Genomic DNA, 25,464 nt, shown 5'->3' with positions numbered 1-25,464 from the left:
CAGGAGTCCTGCCAGCTCAGTGTTTTTGGAGCAAAGCCATTTATGAAAAACATCCTCACCTTCTTCAGGGGCATTCTCCTATACCTGCAGATTATCTTGATGTCCATTTCAACAAGCTGCTTTTTTAAAAAAAATCTGCCTTGGGGGAGGGTATAGCTTAGTGGTAGAGTTCATGCCTAGTATGCATGAGGTCCTGGGTTCAATCCCAGTACCGCCATTAAAAAACAAATAAACCTAATTACCTCCCTGCTTCCACCAAAAAAAAAAAAAAAACTAACTAAAAATAAAAGTCTGCCTTTCTCATCAGACTCTGTAAGGGCAGAGATTTGCCCATGGCTGTCCTTGTGAGACAGGTAAATTGACAATGGTTTGTTCGGATGGATTTATGGATGATGACTGACGTCATAAAATGCTGCTAGAAGCCCCGAAGTGTAAACTGGCTCTGAGACCATCCTATTCTCTCCTGAGTCAGAAGCTGATGCTATTGGAGGAAGGAAGCCCATTGAGCTGGAACTGGCAACAGCCATTGCTCTGGTTTTAAGTTTCAAGTGAGTCTACTATTTTCCCCCTCAACTGAAATAGACAAAAATACACTAACACAATTTATGTAAATATTTTTCAAGGTTTTATTGCAAACCAAAGTTGGTTTATCACACACAAAAAAAGGTGTGTGGTGGTGGAGGGGGGAAGAATTGTACATATTATAACCATGTTAATTACAGTACATTAAAATGGTGGTTTACATTACAAATAAGCCTGTAAGTTTAAATATACTAGTGTTACAACCCAATGTACAGACTTCCTTTATACAATACATACAATTATCAGGAATGCAAAAAAAAAAAAAACCAAACACATAAATAATGCCCATTTTACAGGTGACATTTTAAACAATGAAAACACCAGGCTCTGACTGACAACTGGGGCATTGGTCCATAAAAACCCTTTCTAAAAATAGAAATATTTGTAGCAGCAATGCTTTCTTTAAGCATCTGGATACAAGTCATTGCAAGACCATTTTCAATAAATTTTAGTTATTAACTATATCTTACAAAAAAAAAAACAGTCTACACATAAATTGATCTTCCAAATATGGAAGAAACAAACAATGTCCCACGTTGTAGTGTCCTGCAAGTGTCACATTGATGCTTAGAACTGAGTCCTTCTGTGAGCAAGCACACCACACTCATACAGCTGATCACACAGGAAGTCCACGAGGGGAAACAGAGAACAGAAACACTCGGCACTAGGAAAAGCTTTGGAGCTAACGCGATCTCATCAGAAAAGGCACATTTCATAAGATTCGTTATCACAGCCCAGACAGACCTTCAGAAGCTCCTTCTTAGAACAGCGCCCTCCTTCTAACAAGACCACTGCCTCTGTCTCGGGCGGCACGCTAATGCTCATTTCAGAGATAGCACCACATTGGAAGGAAGGAAAAACCTCATTAGCTCACTGAGGAGGATGTGCTCTTCGAAAAGCTTCCAGCAAACAGTGTGCAATAAGACTGCCAAGAGGTGCAAGCTTCCGGGGATGTGCAAATTCTCTTTTAAGATGTCCTGTCAGCGGGCGGCTCCGCCAAGAGGCTAACTAAAACGTTCCCAAAACACACGGAAAAATCCTCTGCAACCAACCCCAAGACTGTTCAGAGGAAAGAGTCCACAGGGGGCGCATAGGAAAAGCCCAGGAAGGCCTCGGCCGCCTCCTTGACACTGGCTGTGAGGAGGATGCTGTCGGGAGACCGGCCGATGGAGTTGGGGACCGGCTCTTCAGTGAACTCGGGGTCAAAGTGCCGTAGGTCACTGGGTCCACTCTGTCGAGGGAGAAAACACACTCGGTGTCAAGAATTCACTGTGCAGACAGGGCAGAAGTCCTGAGATCCCCAGGCCGGCTTTAAGTACTGGCGCTAAGTCTTCAGGGCACTACACGGAAGCCTCCCATCCCCCACCACTTCAGGTACAGAGTCCAAAGCCACACCACATTCACACTATGGGGCTCAGGCTTACTTTGGGCCTCTCGGTGCTTTAATTTATAAGTGTGTTGAAAAATCATGTGAGCTTTGTTGAAACAAAAGTTCTACTTTTTTTGTAGGTAAAATAGATAATGGTTTATGAATCAAATATCTGCCAATTTATTCCTGGAGGGCTACCCTTCCCCACCCCTCCCAACTCTGACTTAAAGAAATGCCCTTTGGGCCTCGCTACATCAGGAGAGAGAGAGCTACTCACCACATTTGGGTTAAAAGGGGGAGTAATCTTCTTATTAATGAGATCATCCCAGTTAATGAGGGAGAAGAAGACGTGATTCTTAATCTCCATCTGTTGAGGAAGAAACACGAGTTTAGACAGGCGACATTCAAGAAAGGCGGTGAGGTCTAGTGCTTGGCCCAGACAGCCCAGGAGAACAGGAACACATTACTCACAAAGTCATCCTTGGCACCCAGCCTCTTCGTCCTGTCCTTCTGCAGGAGGCCCTCTAGGACGTGTCTTGCAGAGTTTGTAATATTTGGCTTCAACTGGAGGGGCTTGTTCAGAATGTTGTCGTACATCTCAGCTGTGTTTCGGCTATAAAAGGGAGGCTGAAAGAAGGGGGAAGGCTACTTAATACTTAATTGGAAGTTCTGTAGAGAATCCATTACCGATTAAGTCTTAAACTGGAAACTGGATTGGACTAAGTCTTTCCCTTAATAGGTTTTCTTTGCCCTGGAGTTTTAAGTGTCTACTTTGCAACTCTTATCAGGGCGTAGATGCCAATAAGCCATGTTTTTCATTCTCACATAGGTTTAAGTGCGGCCCATATATAGTAAGCTGAATTTACATAAGAAAAATCCACCAGGGAGGTAAGCATTTACCCTAAGACACTTAGAGAATAACCTACAGACCTGTCTTATCAGCATTTGATAAGTTAACTGACAAAGGGCAAGACACAATGAACAGGTCTGCACTGGAGCCTGTGTCCCCAGATAAGCCTGGATTTGCAGACTGCATTCTAGGGAGCATACATCAACCAGGAGCAATACTCCACGGTCTTCCACGGGCTACTCACCAGGCCATAGAGCATCTCATATAAGACGGCCCCCAGGCACCACCAGTCCACGGTCCTGTCATAAGGCTGCTTATGAAGCACCTCAGGTGCAAGATACTGAAAGACAGACCAGGAAAAGAGAGAGTTTAGAGCCCCCGAAACCCGCAATCCCAAGACCAGGTGTGCACTTTGAAAGGGCTAAGAGACCTTGGGTCCACTCGGAGGATCTGTCTCTTTGGCTTACTTCCTGGTAAAACTGCTGGACTTTGAGACTGACTGGCCATGTATATGTTTAGGAAGCTATTGGGCATCCCACAGATCTTACTTGGGGATTTAGAAACCTTTTATGACATGGATCTTGCAAACAGCTAGTTTTAATTAAAGCAACATGAGGCCTTGGAATTTCTCATGCCTCAAGCAGCAAATGTATCTTACTTGCACTGAACTGGACTAAAAAATCTGCAGGAACCATTTACTCTTTCTGTAGTTAAATCACTTCTGCATTCTTTCTTCCTGGAGGAGGGGGCAGACCAGTCCAAATCAGGAGCACTCCTACCTCAGGGGTGCCGCAGAAAGTGGATGTTGTGCCATTGTGTTCAATGTTCTCCTTGCAGAGTCCGAAGTCAGTAAGGACAATGTGTCCCTGCGAATCTAGCAAAATATTTTCTGGTTTCAAGTCTCTGTAAAAAAAAATGGACAGACAGTCGTGTAAGTTAATTTCACCGCATAAGCGATCCTGTGTAAAGATCATTGCTAGGGGTATTAGAGGCATTCTACATTCAGTATGGTTGTGTTAGTGAAAATAAAAAGGGAGTCCTTGTTCTGTTAATCTATTCAGGATTAGGCACAATCCTAGTTGGCCAGTTTCCTAGTGGCATGGAGTCAAGGCAGCTCACATGCTGGTTTTAGGTGACCAAGTTGTGCCTGAACACAAATTATTTTAAGGCCCATCAAAGGCTACACCTGGGAAGGTAGCCTTAAGAGCTCTTCGGCTCACCTATAAACGATGTTCAGAGAGTGCAGGTAACCCAAGGCACTGGCTATTTCAGCAGCATAGAACCGGGCCCGTGGTTCCAGGAAGCAACGCTCCCTCTGGAGATGGTAGAACAACTGCGGGAGACAGAACGGAGTTAGCCTTGGTCACCAGAGCCTGAGCACAATGCACTGAATTAGTCTGGACACAGACAGCTAAAGAGAACAATTGCAGGAAGTGCCCTAAATAGTCTATTAACCATTTGAAAGCTGGCAGGTTAAAGGAAATGCTAATTCTGGTAACTTTTCCCCCTACTAAGTCTCTTTTAAAAACTTTCCTCTCAAATTAAAATGATGGAGACTGTGCACAGACGCGCAAGGATCGGGGCTCCCATCCCTTCTGCTCACCTCTCCACCATTAATGTAGTCGAGGACAAAGTACAATTTGTCAGCAGTCTGGAAAGAGAAGTGAAGGCCCACCAGGAAAGGGTGTTTCACATTCTTCAGTAGGACATTCCGCTCGGACATAATATGCTTTTCCTAGAAAAAGGACAATTAAGATTTAGTGGCAAATTTCAACTTGGCATCAAGATTCCAAGATAATGTCTATGCCTGTCTCCTCGCCAACCCCAACCAGCAGACACATCTCATACCTCCTTCTTTTTCAGGATTGCTTTCTTCTGTAAAACTTTGACTGCATAGAATGCTTCTTCTGCTTTGTGTCTTGCTAGAAGAACCTGCAATTTAAAGTATAAATCATTTTGCTATTCTCATCCAGGGAGAATGTGAAAAAAGTGTACGAAAGACTGTAAATAATGAGAGCATCAGAAGTAAAATTACCTTTCCAAAACTGCCCTTCCCAATCACTTTCAAGAAGTGAAAGTCAGATGGTTTAGCATGAGGATTGGATGATGGGCCAAGGTTGATTTGCTGAGAAGGACTTGGCTGGAAAATAAAATTTCTTTTAATATCCATGCTTCAAAGGAAGATATCGATAATAAAGTACAGTCAACGTAAAAGGTATTACATCTGCAGATAACTGAGGCAAGTCCCCATACATCTATAAGCACATTCAAAACTACTTTTCTTCCATACATGTCACTAATATTGCAAATGAGGGTATGGAAATTGTACACAATCAAGGTGCTGTTAAGTAGAAAGCACTGTTATAGAATATGCCTTTTAGATTACTCCACTGATTCAATATTTAAGTGATTATGTCACTTGTTATGCCATGAACTGAAGAGGCATTTTAGAAATGCTATTTTAATTCATCAGTGTAGGAGACTGGCTGACTCATTTACAAGATTCCACCACTGATGCATCATGAATAGAGAACACTTACCGGAGGAGAAGGGTTGGCATTCATAAGCTCAGGTTCCTGAGGCTGGGAGATTTTCAGAATGGACTGAACTTCAGGGCTGCAAAGAAAGGAACAATTTAGAATCTCCTAACTCGCCACAAGGGGGCAGACCAACACCAATAGTGAGTTACTGGCTTAACTTTTCCGGAGATTTCAGTGTTTAAGAACACCCAAAATCAATCACTCAGATAAAGAAAATACTAGTTAAAGAAAGTAATAAACCCAATTAAATACAGAGATAAGCGTTGTTTCTCATGGAGACTGGGGGTGAGTTAGGCACACGAAAACTTTATTTTGCATCTTTAGAACAAGCCAAATGAGCAAATTAACTTTAATGTTTTAAATGTTTCCAATAGTTAGAACTTAAAGAGAAAAGGGGTTCCCCATCCCCTGGAAGTCTTCGGCTTCCTGATCAATTTACAGATGAGAATGCGTCTGTGCTGCTGGTAGATGGAAATTTACTACTTTTTTATTTTCCCAAATCCCCCCGAACTTACTGTTTGCATGCATAGGAGTTATTGGCAATCTTCTGAATAAAGTCGTTCAGGCCCATCCTTCTCTGTTTCATGAAAGCTGTGAATTAGAGAGGAGAAATAAATGTCTAGACGGTTTTGTAACGTCCGACGACGCCGCAAACACTAATCTGATCCGGGACTTTCAAAAATTTCCACTCCGCGTAACCGAGAAAGAAGTCCAGTCGGACTCCTACACTCACCGATGAGAATTGCTACCATTCCCCTCATTCTGGAGTAAGTGAGGGTGTCCCTAGCCGCCTCGGTTTTCACCGTCATCGCCACAGACAGGGCGCAGGGAGTCGTTAGCGATGGGAGACCGGCTCTGCCAACTCTGCGCCGGGGCCGCGCCGCCGCCTTTATAAGCGTTGTGCGGCCGCGGGGGCGGATCCCACGCGACAATGAGGAAGCGGCTCGGCGCGGCCCCTCCCCCGGCCCCGCCCCCGGCCGCCGCGCGGCTCGGCTGGCGGCAAAGCGGCAGGCGGCGGACGGCTCCGCCCCTGGCGAGAGGGCCAGCCCGGGGCGGGGAGGGGGCGCGGGGACCTCCCGGGGAGGTCCGGGCGCGGGGCTGTTATCGGCCTCCCTCTGCTCCCGGGCCGGAGACAGGGAAACCGCAGGCAGAGGGGGCGGGGAGGGAGGGAGGGAGCGGCCGGGGTAATTTTCCACCTTTCTCATTTATTCCGCCCAGCGAGGGAAATCAGAGTCGCGGCAGATCAGGAAATCTGAGCGCTTTCTGCCCAGTGCGCGGCGGTCGGGGTGGCTGTGTGCCCACCGTGGTTTCTCAAACCCTCAGCTCGGATTCACTCGCGACCCCGGCGCAGACCCTGATCCTCTCCCCTAATTCATGCGGCAGCCTCCGCAGCCCTTGCCGGGTGGCCGCGCACCGCCAGCCGGAGTTATCTTTGGGGCACAGAGCGGCAGCGCCGGGGGAGGGTGGCCCCTGTTGTCCTTATCTTCGGGGTCAGCATGGAGCCAGGGCGCCCGGCCGATCCCCCGCTCCCGCCTCCCTCCAACCCCGGCCCCATTCCTCCATCCTCAGTACACCCCCAGCCCCTCTGGCGGGATCCCAGCAACGAGTGGGGAAGTAGGGGAGACAAGTCCCCGGCGTGCCAGCAGCGGCGCTTACCCAGTCCGGTCAGCAGGAAGGACTCGCTCCTTTTCTGCGCCTCGGCCCTCTTTTTGTGGCGGGGCCGGAGCAGGGACTCGAGCCGGGCCCTGGCCAGCGCGCCCTGCATCTCCCCCATGGGCAGCGGAGGCCCGGCGCGCAGCGGGCGAGGGCGACAAGAGAACACTGACGTTTCCTTGAAGGAGCCGCCGTGACTCAGGCCGGGCAAGATTTCCTGCCCCGAGTCCCAAAACAAACAAATGGCCCTTGTGCACGGCCGAGCCGCTTCCGAAAACGCCTTTTTTGTGCTTTCGGCCAAAGCCAAGCAAGACTGAAAAATCCCAGAACTTGGAAGAGGAGGAAGGAAGGAAAGAAAGAGGGAAGGGGGAGGGAGAGGTCAGGAATGTGGAGGGGAGGGGGCGGAAATAAAATTCGTCTCTGCACTAAAGGAAAAAAAAACTGCATTTCTCTATTTTTTTTTCCCCCTAAAGTAATCTTTGAGAACATTCTGTCCGTAGCGCATGTAATTTTTTTCCCTTGCATTTTTAATCCCTGCCATGCCAAGAACACGTGAAGAGGTGGCAAGTTAGGGGACCGACCTGGCTTGACCCCGGGGCGGTGCGGTGTCGACACTCCGGGCATCATCGACTCCGGAGGTTCCCTCTCCCGCTCCCCGACCTGAAAACTCCGCCGGGTCGCATCCCATTGTCTTCAGATCCCTTAGTCTGTGTTTTCCCTACCCTTCCTTGGGTTTATTTCAGGGCTGACCCAGGAGACTTAAAAGTTTTACCACTTTGCTCTTTCTCTCAAGTCCCAGATAAACTGACTCCTTAAATCCTGAGAGATTAGCCGGGTGCCTCCTCCGCTCCAGAAAGCAAAGCCAGGAGGAAAGCTCTGCAAAGTAGCGGTGCGGTGCCTGCCAGTAACCCGGCCGCTGGGAGATGCCTGGGAGCTGCAGTCTGATTGCCAGCTGGGCCAGGAGGGGAGAGAGCTGCAAGTTACTAAGATTTGCAGGGCCGGATACCTGGCGCTCGCTGGTGCTGTCTGCGGTGACTGCCCTGCCATGACCCGTTGCTGGCCCTGCCATTTTAAAGTTGCCTACTGGATCTGACACACTCCGAAATACCAGATGTCAAAACCAAGACTAGCATGTAAAGTTTTTTCTCTGGTTCTGGACAAGAACTTGTTTTGCACTCACAACCACCTCATTTGCCCCAATGCCATCTGTAGCCTCAACTGCTTCTTGGTTTGCTCAGTTACAACAGCCCCAAACTGGCATAAGAGAACACACATCCTCTCTCCTGGAGACTGGCTGGGAAATTTCCCACTCTTAAAAAAGCACTAAGGATTGCCTGAAACTGACACTTCAACCTAAAGCAATGTTGAGGAAACTCCAAATCACAGTAACTGGCCCATTTCTGCTTCCTCTTGCATGGGTTTTTCCTAGAATATGACTTTGTTATTGCCAGTGCCCCCTTAATCAACAAGCCTAGCCTAGCCCTGCTCCCACATGGTTCCTTCCCCTTTTGAGAGAGCAGATTTTTCAAAGGATGCCCAGAAACACCAATCTGCACCAAGATTTCTGCTTGTTCGGTTTTTAAACATCAAGAAATCTCCATCAGAGATCCTCCCCTACTCCCCATCTCCTGTCTCCTCCCCATGCCAAGCAACCCCCAATCCTCTGAAACATCTTTGTTTTACTCATTCCATCCAAATTATAGTAGTAAAAGCAGACAAACCTTTCAAAGGGGATTTTATAGCCTCCTCTTTCATTCTTCAAGTTGCCTAGGATATGAAGGTTGGGGATTCCTTTCTGGAGGCTGGAGGGAGAGGTTAGTTATGCTTGGAGCAGCCTCCCTGCTATGTGCCTGATAAGGTTGGAAACTGAGATGACAAGACAGCACGAGTCAGAGGCAGCTGTCCCAGCCCTGTTATGAACCCCACTTTATATGAAGGCAATTTACATACAGGAAGGGAGCAAGCTGCAAAGTTCAACACTGGGCCACTTATTCCCTTCATTGCAACATCACCCAGAAAATTACAGTCATCAGTGTCCTGGGTTTATTACACCCCCAGCAAGACACACAAGAAATGTAACTTGACTGATTATCATCACGGAAAAAATTCAAAACACATGCACAGGGTTCATTTTCTCAAAGAAGCTCTGCCGGCATTCCAGGAGGAACGTGGAATTTAAGTTAGAGGGCTCTAAGTGGAATAGAGAAGAGGCACAACCATATGATTTGTGGTTGGAACAGAAGAGGAACGTCTGATGTGCGCCCTCCTCCCCCTACCCTAATGTTCAGCAGTTGGAGACGGATGGTCTGCTAAACTTATCATTTAACGGAGGGAATCCAGTTGTTGAGACTAGCTTTTCTTCCAACCGGATACCTGATGGGTGGAGCAGGCGCCCCCTGTTCTGTCTAGGCAACCTACTAAGACTTCCGAACAGGAAGGTGACACATGGCGGCGGGTGGATGGGGTAGGGGGAAGTAGGCGGGGGAACTGTGTATGACCCGCTCCCGTTAACTCTGGACAGGCTTTAGGTTGTCCTGTGGCCGCTATTCAGACGCCTGATCGGTTCTTCCTTCCCGTCGCCAGCCTCTTTCTTTGGTCTAGATAATGCTCCCACCGGGAGGAATCCGGCCCCTTCCCTCTTACTCCCTGCTGGTGAAGGGACCGGAGTTGCGTCACAAGACTCTGCTTATAAATACAACCTAGAGGGCGCTCGCGTTCTCCGGGAGAACTGCTCCCAAATGCATGCTTTCCCCCACTTCTCTCCTGAGGTTTAATCAGTTCCAGGTAATTTCTCTACACCACCTTGTGCAAAGAAAATGTAAAGGCGGCTTGATATGAGATACGTTAATTACTCCTCCAAGCCAATCGTCTCATTTATGCCTTATACTGGGAAAATTGCAATCAAAACTTTCAAATGGGAATTAATCACCAAGTTGTAATGTTTGCACTGAAACAAAGCATTTTCCAATGCAAGTGTATTTTAATACGAAAATCATTTTCGATTTTCCACTTTATCTCTCCTTAATAATGAACTATAAATACAACAACCTGAAAGCTTTATTAAGGTATTATTCTTTCCATTTAAAGTAAAGATTTAGAAAACCAATTCCTGGTATTTCTCAACATATTAGGGGAAATACTTTGAAAAATATTTTTATAAGAACTTATCACCCCCTTGGACTACTTCTTTAATTAATGTGTCAGCTGTGTTAGTCTTCATTCCTTAGATACAATATCTTTTATTGATAACAGGGCAATATAATTATTTTGTATTGCTCAAAGTGTCATAAATCCTAGAGCAATCCTGTGCACAGTTTAGGTTCCCATGCTTATTGGTTAATGCATAGAAACTTGTTTCCCTGGAGCATCAACAAAAAAAGTGCATAGAAATGCCAGAAAATATAATTATTACTCCAGAGAGCAAAGAAATGGATCAGTTTTTGTTGGAGGTTGACACCAAGTGCATGTCTTTTTTCCAGTATTCATCAAATAGAAAATGGTGATGACAAACGAGCTTATTCAGCATAGCTATTATAGATAAGTAACTAGCAATGGTGGTTAAATAAATGTCTATTTATAGAACACAGGTTCTATAGTGATTATTACCTTCGTATTCATAATTGTCAAAATTGACATGCACAAAGGAGTTAGGAATGTGATACAGTAGATAAGTAAGAGAACTCATTATCTAGAATAATGGTATTAAGAGTTATTAAAACCCACAAAACTACATGCTTTACTTATACAGATCTTATTCTTTTTTTCCCCAAGACAATCGTTTTGAATAAACATGACTATACACTGTAAAAACTTTGGAATAGGGTTTTGTTAAATAATGTACATGTAGCTGTCTGGTCTGGAGACCTTAGGTTGTTTTCTCTAACAACATTTTTTAATGATTAAGGATTAAGCAATTATTGTTATTTTTCTTCTGGGTTGGACGGATGATAGGCAAAATCGTGAGGTATCAAAGCTTGCTTTTAGGATCAGATTTCTCTCCTTCAAGTAACATTTCTTTGTCCCTGAAGTTGACTCCTATGCCTCTCCCACTCCCCCCTCCACCATGGCAGTGACATACTCTGTGGTCCCTCAAATGCTGAAATATTGCCTCCTATCTCTCTTCCCAGTAATGCTGACTGACTCAAAACCCAGCTCTCAGCTAATTACCGTAGGAGATGTTGGACCAATCCATCCTTCATTCTGTCCTTCCTTCTTTCCTTCCTCCCTCTTTCCCTCCTTTTCCACTATTTATTAATTTGTGCAAGCATTTAACACGCTTTCATTAGGTAAGCACAAATATTAAGATCAAGGGACACAGATGAGTAATCCAGTTATCTGACTTCACAGAAGTACTCATTCTAAGTGGGGAAACACACATGTACATTATAATCCAGCACGAGGAGTGTTAAAGGCCTGAGCCATCTGCCATGGAACAACAGAGAGGAATTTTCTACTGGGGAGAGGCAGCCGATGTGGTATTATTGAGGAAAGTCTCCACAAAGAAATAATATTTGGTCTGATCCTGGAAAGACGAGCTAGGTACAGAAGAGGAAAGGCATTGTAGGCAGAGGAAATAGCATGAGCACCAAACTTTAACGTGCTATGTAGCATCTCTGGAATAATTTGGAAATATGGTCCTGACTGGGACTTTACAGGCAAGCAAATGTATATGGCCCTCTTGCTGCTGCTGCTGAAGGCAGCACTTTCAAGTGAAATGAAAAAGATCTTAGCTGGCACAAATCTGCCCCCCCCCCCCACTGCCTGTCCATCTCCCCCCAGTAAATATGGAATTGATAATGCCTTGCAGGGAAGGGTATAGCTCAGTGGTAGAGTGCGTGCTTAGCATGCACAAGGTCCTGGGTTCAATCCCCAGTACCTCCATTAAAAATAATAATAATAAAATAAAAAAACCTAATCCTCTCCCCTCCACCAAATAATGTCTTAAAAAATATACCCATTTGAAGGACTGCTGATTACTATCCTGCATTGGCATCTCCATGTCTGACATAGCTCTAGGCATGGTGGAATTCATTCATCCATTCATCCAGAGGTTCTTCTAGAACTATGCATCAAAGATTGTATGAGATGCAAGAGACAGTGGTAAAAATGACCTTGCATAGTGAGGGGACAGGTGGGGGAATTACCCACAAAGGTGAATTGAACCTTCTTGTGAAGAGATCTAAAAGCCACCCAGGAAAATCCCTTTCAAAAAGGGAAATGTTCCAATATATTTTGAAAAGTTAATTCAAAATAAAATGTGATTGATCATTTAACTGTTACTCCTTCGAAGGACATTTGCTTTTTTTTTTATACTAGCCTTATCTCATTAAAAAATGAACAAATTTGCATACACAAACATATAAGGAAGTGTTGGAAGTTGGAATGAGGGCATTTATGTATGGATGGAAGATGAGTGAAAGTTCAGACAAGCGTGGTTATAATCTAGCACAGGGATTAGCGATCTGTCAGAGGTGATAACACCAATGTTCTCTGCCCATCCTTTCTAGAAAGTCGGACCACAAGAAAGTTGGGGGAGGGGGATAGTTTTATAGTAACTTTTGGACTTCAATCAGGGGATAAATTAAAGGAGGGAGGCCAGTGGTAGCTCTGGACATGGCCGGAATAGAAATCCAGAGAGCAACAAGCCAGTGGGTCTGTGCTGGGCTGAAAGCTCACCTTCTCTGTAACGCTGTCAACATCTGATGTAGCGTAATCCAACGAACAAGAAATAAAAACACAAAATAACTGTCGATGAGAATACACTGTGAGTTCTGTGGGTGAGGCACAGAACTTATTCAACAGCTTTATAGTTGGCTCTCAGGATGGCCCTGGAAAATGACATCCAAGGAAATTTCTACATGATTATGAAAAATAATTCAAGAACAAGTTGGAAAATTTTTGAAGTCAAAATTCAATACTATCTGTGACTTTCTAAACACAAAAAGACCATGGCTTTCCCTGAAGTCTTACGTATTACTGACGTTGCTTTATTATTAGGCATTTTTGGGTAGGCATTTGTTTACTGCTAGGCATTTCCATCTTAAAAGGCCTTTGTTGATTGAAAAATTAATTTGCAGTGATAAAATGTCAGGCACTGTGGTGAGGATCAGGCCAGAGGGCTTCGGGCTTCAGGGCCTCTCGACTTACTCTGTCCAGAGTGACCCCACGTCTGCACCTGCGTCCCCTGCGTGTCCTGCAGCCCAGCCTCAGAGTTCAGGCAGCACAGGGCTTGGAATTTCTTTGCAGGGCGAGCCCTTCTTGGGGCACACATATTAAAGTTGTAACCGACACGAAGACAGTATAAAGGGCTCCCTTGCACCCCAACTTTACTTACAAAGTGCTGATAGTAAATAAAAAGCCTGGATTTCTGGCAGACATCTTTTGCTAAACTAAAGTGAAACTCAAAAGGTGAAGCTTTCATTTGCTCAGGGTGAATCCCTCCCTCATTTTTTGTTTTCAAACCAATCCTTTAATAAACAAAATTAGTCCATCTGAAACTCCCCAGTAGCTAAGGTGCTAGTCTTGGATGGGTTAGCGGCCATTTCTGACCCTATAATCAGTCTAGCAAGAAGCAACAGAAGGTCGGGCCACCGCTACGGACTGTTTCCTGTAAACCCTGCCTACACATTCTAGCAATGTAGTAAGAAAAATGTGACAGTAACTAGCAGCGGGAAAACCAGGAGGGACGAGATGGCTGGCAGAAGGTGGACCAGCATCATTTTACTGTAAAGAATTTAGTGAGCTTGCTTTTGATTTCAACCCTGAATGTAAGCTTCATAAATTCTGATGTCACCTCCTATAGCAAGCTCAGGAGTGTCAGTCACATGATGAGGAAAGGAATCTTTGCAGAACCCTTAAGTCGGCTACAATTGAGGCTCTTCACTTGTGAGACCTTAGACAGGGTTTCTCTAAATCTTTCTCTCTCTCTCTTTGTTTTTAATGGAGGTACTGGGGATTGAACCCAGGGCTTCATGCATGCTAAGCATGTGCTCTACCACTGAGCTGTACCCAACCCCCAAATCTTCATCTCTTAATCTGTACAATGAGCATACTAATACTTAATATAAATTGAGAAAAGTAACAAATAAAGAATTTAGTTAAGTGCCTTGCTCAACTTGGAATCTCACATAGAAAACATGACGTGTCTGTGTTCCTTAACCCCCACCCCACGTGTATCACAGCCTCAAACAGAACACATTGTATAACACAAAGGGCTCCAAGAAATCAAAATAGGAATGGTTATGTGCTGTGTTTAAAAAATAGAAACAGTATGGGTCACTTAATCTGCTGGGTCAAGTTTAGGCCAATTGGATGGAAATTCTTATAAAGGCCTGAAACGGTGATCTTTTTTGGTTTTCAAACTCCCTCCTCCTCCCTTGGTCTCCACATAGACAATGTTCCAGAAGACGCAGTATCAAAGAGCTGAATGCCATGATAACGGAGTAAATGCTTATTTACTAAGTGTTTGAAGTAAAAGCTAAAGTTTAAGGTGAAGAAGTAGAGAGTAAGCCAAAAGCTAAACCAAAGGAGTTTTTCATTGCTCAAGGTAGATGGGAAATACTGGAATGTAAACAGGGCCCATTGAGAGGGTAGAGTCATTGAAAGCAGGTCAGAGAAGGCCAGTTAGCACAGAAGGCACGTCTTCTAGGTCATTTAGCTTGTCCTCCAGTTAAGGAAAGAGATACAAGCTCCAACGGATGGTGGCCTGTTATTTTTAATCCTTCCGTCCTCCGTGGAGTGCCTCTTTTGTGCCAGGCACCGTGCTAAGTCACGAATCTAACAAGGCTGCCCAAGGTGGGCAGAGTTGCCATTCTCAGGGAGGGCAGGGCCTATATTTATTCTGTCAAATCGAACAGCGCTCCCCCAAAAGCAAAGGCAGGCTTACAGATATTTCTACTTTCCCAAAGGCCCAGCTATGCCGTCACGCCATTAAAATCCAGACTTGAGTATGTTGGTGAACCATTTAGAATATTCACTTTCTCAAGTGAATGTGCTGGAAGTTCTCCTGTAGCTCTGATACCGCACAGTTCTGAGATAGCTGGGGAAAGGTCATCTACAAAGACACTTGGGAAGGCCCAGAGCCACCTCAGGGGACTTCCTGCAAAAACGCTCTGCCCCCAGCTCATCCTTTCCATGCTTTCACCCTTCTCCATGGTCAGGGATTTGGGGGCTGTTAGTTTTTGAAATCTCAGGTCCCTCTCTAGACTTCGAGTTCATTGAAGACCAGACAACACGAACAGTTCACGTTTCTCTTCTGCCTGACAATCTCCCACCAGATCACTCTTCAACTCCCTTTCTTTCCACTCTCCCCTCCCCCTCCCCTCGGCTCCCTGTTCCTTCTGCAGCCAAACCTGGGGCTGACTCAGATGATTCTGTGCTGTAGCCTCCACCTGGAATGCTTCCCCCTGGTGCTCACGTGGTTGGATCCTTCTTGCCATCCAGCTCTCAGAGAAAACATCGCTGTTTCAATTACCTGCATATTGTTTCATTATCTGACTTTTTTGGTACTTGTGGTTGTCTCTCCCAACTAAAAAGTAGTCTCTATCTGTCTCATTCTCCAGAGTATACCTGGTGCCTCGCAGAGTGCCTGACCCCTTAGGAAGTGCTTAATAAAAAAGGTTTAATAATATGCCCCTGATATATTGTTGGGCACATGAATTGTTCTCAACCAAATTTAGTTTTCCTCTTGTCAGCAAATAATCAAGGGTACATTTCCAAACAGCCATGTGACACCTCACTATAAAAAGCAAAACAAAATCAAGCCAAACCCCAAAACCTTTAGCTTTAACTATTTCATTACATATCACATATTAATGCTTCTCAGTTACTTCAAAAAAACAGAAGGGCTAAATTTTATAAATGAAGTACTATGAAGGTATTGAAAACAAGGCTTTTGGGCCAATAGGATCATTAAATGATTATACTGAATAACCATGTTTCAAAAAACTCAAGGAGATGCTCTTTTCTACAGACAACATTCAATGGATACTTTGTCAGGTTCAGAGTATCAAGCCACTGGGAGGGCGGCCATCTCAGTTTTCACCTGCCCAGCTTGGGAAAACATCAGTTTAGCCTCTTGTTTCCAAGACCAGAGATGAATCTTCCAAAGAGTTAGAAAAATGTAGCTTCTTTTTTCTTTTGTTACATTGCCCCTCGAAGTCTCCTTTGCCCCCAAATTCTTTAATGTCTATAAAGACAGAATTTAAAAATGAGAATCCCATTTACTTCTGTTTGGAGCTGCAGGCCCTCTGACCTGTTCCCATTATGAACCTCCCCCGTTTTGTAGGTGCTGCACTGCTCATAGTCATGAGACACTGGCAATTAACGAAGGAGAACCATTCTTTCCTTAGAATTTAAAGAAAGAGATAACAAGCTGTCTCTCTAAGAGTATCATAATCAGGAAGACTGCCTGGTACTCTCAAAGCCTCTTCCTGGCATTCTGTGACTGCCTCGCATCATCTTGAAAAGTAGAGGTACCCTCAGTAGATGGTGGTAGCAAAATGTCATGCTGGATTCGTAGATATGTAGAAATAAAGGGAGGGAAGACCCTCTTCATTAACGATACCACCTGGATTTGGTTTCTAGAAAAGAATGTTGTCTTAACCTGTTTGACTTACATTATTCAGTCAATTTTCCCCAAGAGCTTCAGGACTCTTGTCCAGCCTGAGGACACAGGGAGTAACACAGCCACCTCACAGAATCTTTCCTTCATGTCCTGCAATCATAAAGTTCTTCCACAACTTTCATATTGCCAGAAAGCATGAATGAACTTTTAATTCTAAACCCTTCTACTTTATATCTTTTAAAAATATCCTTCTCCCCATTGTGATAAGGTCTTGATAAAAGGGCCCCTATTATGCAGTGCCACCTTGGACAAAGGAGTTTTACAGCTGTCGCAGAAAGACTGTTAGGTTGCCAGAAGTGGCAAGAGCCATAGTCTGTGGGCAAGTGGGGCAAATGCTTAGTACCAAGTTGGTGGGTAATTGTATTCTCATCCTCTGTGATTATATACACGTACATGTGGATTAGTCCTCCAGAGAAAGTTCTCTAGAGCAAGGGAATTGAGAGAGAGAGAGAGATTTTAAGTAATTGGTTCATGGTCTTATGGAAGCTGTCAAGTCCAAAATCTGGGGGGTGGGCTCGGGTAGGGTGGTGTGGTCAGCAGGCTGGAGACGCAGGGAAGCACTGTTGCAGTTCAAGCCTGAAGGCCATTTACTAGCAGCAGAATTCCTTCTTACTTGGGTGGGGGTTGGGGGGTGGGGGGAGGGTCAGGTTTTGCTCTATTAAGGCTTTCAACTGATTGGATGAGGCCCACCCACATTCTGGGTGACAACCTGCTTTACTCAAAGCCCACTTATGTAAATGCTGATGTCCCACAAAAAAACACTCTCACAGAAACATCTAGAATACTGTTTGACCAAATATCTGGGGACTATGGCCCAGCCAAATTGATGAATAAAATGAACGATCACAAGCCCACCCTTTGTCAACTTGGACCCAAATGCATCTCCTTAAATCACACTTCATCTCCATGAAAGGACAGTGACAAGGTCATATTTCTATCTAACATGATACAACTATCCTGCAGACCAACAAAAACCTACTAACCCTTGCCTAGAAGAGGATGCAAAGTCCTTGTCAGATGTTTACTGTTCTTCTTGTCCATTAATTGGTATTATAATCACACGTCTGGCCAGTTCTCCTTACAAGTAAATTGAACAACCAGGTGCACTGCTTTTAAATTCTGCCCACAGAGAGGATTCTCCCTCACTGGTGGCCTCCAGCTATGTCCCAGAAAGGGGCTGTGGTATTGCAGCTGTCCACTTCTGTGATCGTATCAGTAACTCAGTGGTGTCATCCATCACATGAGGGTATGACACACGAGCTTCCTCTCACACAGGGATATGAAAGTGCAATAATCCACAGACTTGATACTAACCCCTTGGATTTTTATTCCCTGGAGATTCCACATCTCCAGTTACTTTTTTCTTGGTGCTTAGTAGATTTGAGCATGTTTCATTATTTTTAGAACATTGCTGGCCAGCTTTCCTATTTGGGTACTATTGTTTTCTAGTCCTCCCACTCTCTTTTTAGCTAATAATTCACAACATTCTTTGTAACCCTATGAACACTGGGTACTGCATCAGTTTACCAAGCAAAGAAAGATTACTGTGATGCTCCAACTACACTATAGGACCGTCCACTTCATATATTGGAAATATTGAGTGAAAGTATGGAAGGCATTGTCGTGGCATTAGACAATTTTTTGTGGGCAATTCAGAGGGTCACCTATATTTTACACGGTAGCATCACAACTTGACAGTGGGAAGGAGCCAGCCACCCCATATGTCAGGCAGCTTAGGCTTTCTGATGCCTAAAAAGGCCTTGAAAAAACATGACATCTTGACATCTGTTACTCGGGGAGGCGTTGATTGAGCCTCTGTAATTGGCTACTCCTAGAATTTCAGGAGCTAGAGCAGGAACCCCATCTTCATCCCAGTTTTTCTTGAAGTTTTGAAGCTCATCCCCAACTCTGAAGACCACCAATAACCTCGTTGGTCTCATCACCACTAGCAACGATTCCCTCAGCTGAGCAGGGATTTTAGGAATCTATGCATATATTTACACCTTTTTAGTAATTTGAGACATTAAAGAGAAGGATTATTTTGTGCAAATATCTTTCCTCACTTTGAACATATGCCTTGCTTATAATTGATGTTCAGTAAACATTGGATGGATTTGATGAATAAATCTCCCTGTAGGGCCCACCATAATTTCTCTTACGTATCTTTATTTCTCACCTTTAAAACCCTAAGATGAATATTCAAAGCCTCAATCCTTCGCTCAGGTGACACATTTCTGTGGAAGACGTTTAGCCTAGACTAGTTAACATGAATAAATTCATTTTTGTTTTTATTATTACATCCATGATCAGAGCTTCCATGATTAGCTGTTATAGCCTAGTTATGTAAGAGCACATGGTTATCCCATCAGATTCTTTTGATAGTTCTATTTGTTTCTGAACTGGGATTATAGACTCTTTAACAAGATTAGTTGTCAACAAAAAAACCTGATGGTTAAACTAGGAGTTTCAGATATATTAACTACCTTTCTGTTATTTATTTTTCTATTTTGTCTCATAATCACCACTTCACAAAAGATATAAATGACATCTAAAAGAATGAAAATAAGCTTTTTTTTAAAGACCACAAGAAAATTACACAGAAGAAATTAAACAGATGTGAGCAAAAGAAAGGAATCATGAATAAGACCTCCCTCTCTACACTAAATAAATACGGTCACTTAAAGAAGTTACTATAATGTTCTTTGTTTGTAAAACTTTCTGCTTAAAACTGTATCGTACTCTATACACATTTAGAGCAAATGAATATTCCAAACAGATAAGACTATTACTATCATTAGAATCTACAATGCTTCCATTTCACAATTCATAAAATATTGTTTAAAAATCTAGAGCTTTAGAACGCAAACATAGATCATCGTGGTAGAACTATTGGAAATTCATTCTTCAAATCATGCTGTTTAAATACCTTTTTCGGTACCAACATAAATCCAGCTTGGCAAGTTCTGTGTAATAAGCCTTGACTTCACCTTTTAAAGTAAAAGCATTTTCTCTTTACCACCTTGTAAATACTGTGATGTTATATCCACAAGCTGCTCTTGTAAGCATCACTGATGGACCGCTGCCTTCTGACTTTTCCTTTTATAAAGGGAACAGATAACCAAAGAGCAGAAATGAGCCCAAGGTACCCAGTTTCTGTCTAAGCCCCACTTGCTACTTTCCTCTGCCTCCTTCTTCCTAGCTCTTTCCATTTCCCATGTTCTTTTCTTAGGACGTTCATTTCATTTAAGATCATCGGTTTTTGTAAGGTTAACAGGGACCTTTTAAGATTCCCCCAGGGCTGCTTTCTTTTTCCATTTCTTTTCTTAAAACAGTTACAGAAGGTTAGAAGTAATATTACACACATTACACAATATTACACATATTACACAAGTAATATTACACATTACACATATACACTGTGTGTATATCATGTAATATACACACAGTATATATAATATACATTACATACCACATTCATATTAAATTTTAAAATATTTAAAAATATTAGAAAGTACATTTACATAAAGAGGTCAAAGAGGAACAAATATACTAGCCGTAGCTGGAGCACTTCTGGGAATACTAGTAAAAGTGTCTAACACAAGTAGGCTTGTTAGAACACGGTACTGCTGGATCTAACATCTTATCCTCCACATAAGAGCCAATAATTTTCTCTCACGGAGCAATTCTTTCAGATTTTCACAGACTGCTTCCTGATAATTTATCCCACAAAGGGACCAGGTGAAGGCATGTGGCCGGACCACTGTAGACCCACTACCATTTCCCAAAATAACCCAACCGTTCTGCTCACCTTAGTTCTACTCTATTCATGTGTCATGTGTATGAGGGACAGGAGGACAGTTCAGAGCCAGCACACTAAATGTTCTTTTTATCTTTGTTTTAAAGTTTGAAACCATTGTGTGTGTATAGATATGAAAGTTGGGGTTTTCATTTGAACAGCACTGCCAGCCTTACTTTATGCTATTCATAGAATTGTGAACAGATTCCGTTGGTGTTAAAAGGACCTTAGGGACTATCAGCCTCCCTACTATGTTCCTGATATCCATCTATTGAGTTTTCTCTTTCACTTTTCACTGGAGTCACCCCTGCTTCCAAAGCTATCTCTACCATTGTCAACTAGCATTAATTGGTAAAGATTTTTCTTAGCTTATATTCAAACAGCCTCATGAAAGATTTTTAAGGAAGAGCTCTTCTGTATGTTTTAAAGCCAGGCACTTTGGTGATGCTAAGGACACAATGATATGTTCCTCTGTCTAACTTCCGTAGTTTCGTGCATCTATTATAATAGCTAACATTGCTTGATTTTACTAAGTGCCAGACACTATGCTTTAGTGCTTTTTGTGCAGTTTCTCAATTCAATCCTCATAATGACCTTTATGGAAAAATCCCTTTATACATTCTTAAGATCTGCCACTTAAAGAGATAAACATTAGTTGTGTGAAGTGACATAGCTAGTAATGGCAAAACCAGGATGCAAATTTAGGTTTTCTTCTGATACCAAAAGCTCTGCTTTTAACGAGTAAAACATTGTCTGCCTCCTGATCTGTTTTAAAGACCGATCTTTCACATGTCTGTAGGCAACTGCCATGATTTTAACTTGTCTTTACACTATTTTATTCATAGTCTACCTGTATCTGTCCAGTTTGTCTAAGCTTTTGAAAGAGAAAACTGTTTCTTCCTTGTCCATAGAAACTAGCAGAGTGCTGGGCAGAAGGGTATACAATATATTTCATTTCTGTAAAACAAACCCTGCATTTGCCTTAATTTCCCCCTTTCCCAGCTCCCCCGCCCAATGGCAACATCACATCTCGGTTTGAATTTCATCCTCTACTTACTGCCTTTCCCCAAATGCGCGTGTCCACATTCAAGCTACTTTGATCACAAAGCTTCACTCTTACCTTTCTGAAGCTGTAGAAGGAGAACCAGAGGAGTTTCCAGCAGATCTGACCTTCCAGTTCTGTGTTTTAGAATTTATGACTAAATATTTAGCTTTGGGCAAAAAGCACTTAACTTCCTTAACTGTCCTCGGGGTTAACACCCATTTACTTAATCCCTCAGGGCGACTGGGAAGATCAGCTGAGATTAGGTATGGGAGGACAAGTTGAAAACTCAAGCGTGTTAGGTAATTTAATCCTTACAAGAAAAGTGCAGCTGAACTATTTGTATAAAATGTTCCTCTAAGAGCCAGAATTTTAATCGGTGGAAAGAGCTGATTGCCATGTGTTTCTGAGGAGGAAGGGTCAGGGTTCACAGAGTTACATTCTTCATTTAAGTCTATTCCAGGGGCTTGGGCCCATTTTTTCCCCTAAATCCTTTTGCATTTTCTTTTTATTGTCAATTTACACCTTCATAGAATAAAAGAGTTTCAGAGTAAGAAAGAATCTTAGAGTTGATCTACTTCAGTCAACTCTCATTTTGTAAATGAGTTTGCTGGGGGCTCCCTGCCCTAAATTTTTTTTTTTTTTTTTTTTTTGCTGGATTCCTTCTTTTTTTAATTAATTAATTTTTATTGAAGTACAGTTGATTTACAATGTTGTGTTAGTTTCTAGTGTAGCACATATTCAGTCACACCTACATATATATATATTCTTTTTCATTGTAGTTTATTACAAGCTATTGAATATAGTTCCCTGTGCTCTATAGTAGGACCTTGTTATTTATCTATTTTGTATACAGTAATTTATATCTGCTAATCTCAAACCCCAAATTATCCCTCCTGCACTCTAAATTTTAATTCTGTTCTCATCTTTGAGCATTCTGGGTTTATACAAAACTCCATCTCCCTATGGCCCCCCCACACCATGCATCCCCCACCTCCACTCCTAACCTCTCACTTTCTGTCTTGCACTCACTGCTCTCTGTGGGCCATTTCATCCTTGGGAATGCCTGTTTTTATTAGTCATTGGTCTATTCTCCTTATTACATACAATTTTAAAGTTGTAAAATAATTTTTCTTCAAATTTTGAAAACTGTGTTTATATTTGACCAGATTAACTATTTTTGTTATTAAAGCTACAATCCAAAAGCCTTTTTTCATTTATTTTTCCTAGGATACACATATGACCTCCTGAATTATTGTCTGAATGTATTATGTATTCTGTATTATGGGACACTTTTCTTGGGCCAAAAGAAGGCTGTCAAAAGCTGAATATTTCAACATGTTTAAAATACATTTGGGCATTTTAACTTTAACTGTAACTAAAATCTACTAGATTTTTAAAAAATCTGTTGTCATATTAGTCTGATAAAAACAAATAAAACAAGAAAAGATTCATTAAAATAGGAGAAAAATAACTTCTAAAATTGTGAAGTTGCATTTAATCTATTTTCTTTGCATTTTTTAAGTGAGAGAATTTCCTGGTACCATTTCAGTTGTGATAAAATGTCTTTTAATACTATGGAAATCAACAATGTCAGACATGAAATGAATGATCTGGATAAAATGGGCAGAAGGAAATACTGTGAAAATATTTAAAAAGAATGCTGGGGTATCAGAAAAAATCAGCCATTGTGAAACATGCTGGTTTAGCCTTGAGTTAAACATCAGAAATAACAAGTAATTTCAGTCATAACTAAGAGGAAGAGAAAACTGTGAGTTTAACAAAGGGAGAAACAGAATTTGCTCCAATTGTAAAACTTCAGAAAGCTAAGCTCTTCATTGACACAGCCCGAGGGAGAGGGAGGGGGCTTCTGTGTGCTGAGTCTATAGTCATACATTCACACATTCACACATTCACACACTAGGCAGCAGGACCATCGTGAGGAGAGGATTTGATAAAATTCTGCTGCCAAACGTAACTTAAATGCTAGATGAACATGAGTCTACGTATCTTTAAACAGAAAAGTTTTGAAATGACATTTTGCTACTTACAGGAATAAACAATCTGTCCTTGAACTGGGAAACTTCTACCATTGTAAATGGTTAAGGTCATGCAAAACTAAGTTTTTGTTTTTTTTTTTGACTTTATGGATCCTTGCTTAAGAAGGCGATCTTTTATCAAAATGGCTAGGCGATGTCTAAGATTCTTTCCAGTTCGAGGGTTTCATGTCCAGCCATATGTTTATTTTCAAGAAGCTTATCAGTCCTGTGTATGGGGACCCAGATAACAGAAGACAGACAGAGAATGACAAGCTTCATGGTTCAAGGGAAACAAACAAAAAAAACCCCCAAAACCCAAACAAGCTATAGGTTCAGAAAAGGATGAAATAGTAACAGTAAAATGTATTCTTTCAACCCATGGTTTGTAAATCCTATACAAGGCAGAGGCTCTGTGTTCATGTTTGTATAAATGACATAAGTCTTTAAGTAAGAGCTAACATTAACTGGCCACTAACTAAACATTAGATACAGTAAGTACCTTTACCTGCATTAGCTCTTTAACCCTCACCAAACTCTATGATCTATTATAAAATTCCATTTTTGCAGGTAAAAGAAATGGAAGCACAGAAGGGTGAAATCATTTGTCCAAAATCACGCAGGTAATAAGCAGAGAACTTGGCGGCTAACTCAGGGAGCCTGACTCAAGCGCTCACAGCACTAACCACAGCAGAATGTGCTGTGTGGGGCGGTTTCCTGCTGCTCCTCGCATGGCTAGCTGGCAAACGTGGCCAGGTGGCCCGCTAGTCAGGTCTGAGGTGAGTCCAGTTGGCTGAAAGAGATGGGTGAGGCGAATGTGATAACCACTACACCACGGAAACGGTTGAAAGAGATGTGGTTCGGGAAACTGAGGATGGTTGTGGCTTCCTGATCTAATGTAGAGGGAATAAATACCAAGTTTGATTTTGAAAAGTTGGAGTTGGCAGAAGTAGGGAAGTCAGAAGCAGACCAGGGTGCAGGGTTCTTGTGACTGTGCCCTGACCTTTCCAAAGCCTAGCTCCGTCTCGGCTCCCGTTGGTGGCACTCTGTGATGCTGGGAATTCCTCCTGTGGGCAAGGTGACTTTATTACTGAGATAGCTACTTTTTTAAGTTAGGATCTGAGTAAATGAGGTCAGTCCACTTAAGAGATCTTCATGTGTGCATAGATTTTTACTAAACGGGTTTATCTATAACAGCAAGAGGCAAAGTCTGCACTGGCCAACAAGCGTCAGATGGAAAATTTCTGTGTAAGCAGACTGTGTTTAACTTTTATCACATTTTTTTTTTGTTAGATAATGCCATATTTTGAGGGATGAAGCAACTGTTTTCTAGATATCAAATATGAGAGTGTTTTGCTTTTTAAGAAAAAAATCTAGAAATTATGTTTTCTTCATTAAAAAAAACTATATAAAAGTTCTTCCTCTCCTTATATTAATTCAGTGATCTAATTTTATGTATTTTCTGAAATACTGAAATATTTCTGCAGTCCGTATGTTTTCAAACTATGAATCATTTCGTTTCTACATTTGATACATAAATTCTTACTGCTGCTGAATAAATATGAATATATCATTTTACCCCAGGAATTTAGGCTAAATTTTAAAATGTGGTGAATGATTAAAAACTATAAAGAAATAATGCATAATCCTGAAAATATAAGGGAAAATTAAATTTTCCCTCTGGGAAAAATTTGCACAATAATGAATCTTGATCTTTAATTTTCATTTGAAAGAAATCTGGACAGTTTGAAAATTCCAAGGGTAGAACTGCATTTTGTTAAAAGGTGACTTCAAGTAAAAGCCCAGGGAGAGCATCAAGGAATTACATTTTCCTACCTGGCAAAACAGGTGTCCAGTTAAAACCATGGCCCTTGCAAAAGAAACCTTATTGTTTAACTAGTTTGTTATCTGACTTTATCTAAGTAAAGACCATTATCTGTGTCACCAATAATAGTACTTGGAAAAATACAC

General features: G+C 42.4%; 1 protein-coding gene across 4 annotated transcripts in view; it reads right to left on the bottom strand.

Annotated features, from left to right (window-relative positions):
• Positions 1 to 612: 612 nt before the first annotated feature.
• Positions 613 to 25,464, bottom strand: part of SGK1 (serum/glucocorticoid regulated kinase 1) — a 106,012-nt gene continuing 81,160 nt past the window's right edge. The window contains exons 1-12 of one of the 4 annotated variants that reach the window (XM_010965604.3): positions 8,716 to 8,907; positions 5,857 to 5,932; positions 5,342 to 5,417; positions 4,837 to 4,941; positions 4,650 to 4,733; positions 4,405 to 4,536; positions 4,022 to 4,134; positions 3,581 to 3,704; positions 3,046 to 3,141; positions 2,423 to 2,578; positions 2,229 to 2,318; positions 613 to 1,813 (exon numbers count right to left, since the gene is read on the bottom strand). In XM_010965604.3, the coding sequence (XP_010963906.1) occupies positions 1,646 to 1,813; positions 2,229 to 2,318; positions 2,423 to 2,578; positions 3,046 to 3,141; positions 3,581 to 3,704; positions 4,022 to 4,134; positions 4,405 to 4,536; positions 4,650 to 4,733; positions 4,837 to 4,941; positions 5,342 to 5,417; positions 5,857 to 5,932; positions 8,716 to 8,749 (1,254 nt within the window). In that variant the 5' untranslated portion in view covers positions 8,750 to 8,907 and the 3' untranslated portion in view covers positions 613 to 1,645. Of the gene's footprint in view, positions 1,814 to 2,228; positions 2,319 to 2,422; positions 2,579 to 3,045; positions 3,142 to 3,580; positions 3,705 to 4,021; positions 4,135 to 4,404; positions 4,537 to 4,649; positions 4,734 to 4,836; positions 4,942 to 5,341; positions 5,418 to 5,856; positions 5,933 to 6,074; positions 6,230 to 6,997; positions 8,569 to 8,715; positions 8,908 to 25,464 lie in introns of those variants that run through there. The other 3 variants (XM_074368321.1, XM_010965603.3, XM_010965602.3) reach the window with 3 other exon arrangements.

The sequence above is a fragment of the Camelus bactrianus genome, chromosome 8 (assembly GCF_048773025.1).
Source record: "Camelus bactrianus isolate YW-2024 breed Bactrian camel chromosome 8, ASM4877302v1, whole genome shotgun sequence".
NCBI lineage: Eukaryota > Metazoa > Chordata > Mammalia > Artiodactyla > Camelidae > Camelus > Camelus bactrianus.
The sequence above is the reverse complement of the archived record's forward strand: the minus strand, read 5'-3'. Positions and strand labels throughout refer to the sequence as shown.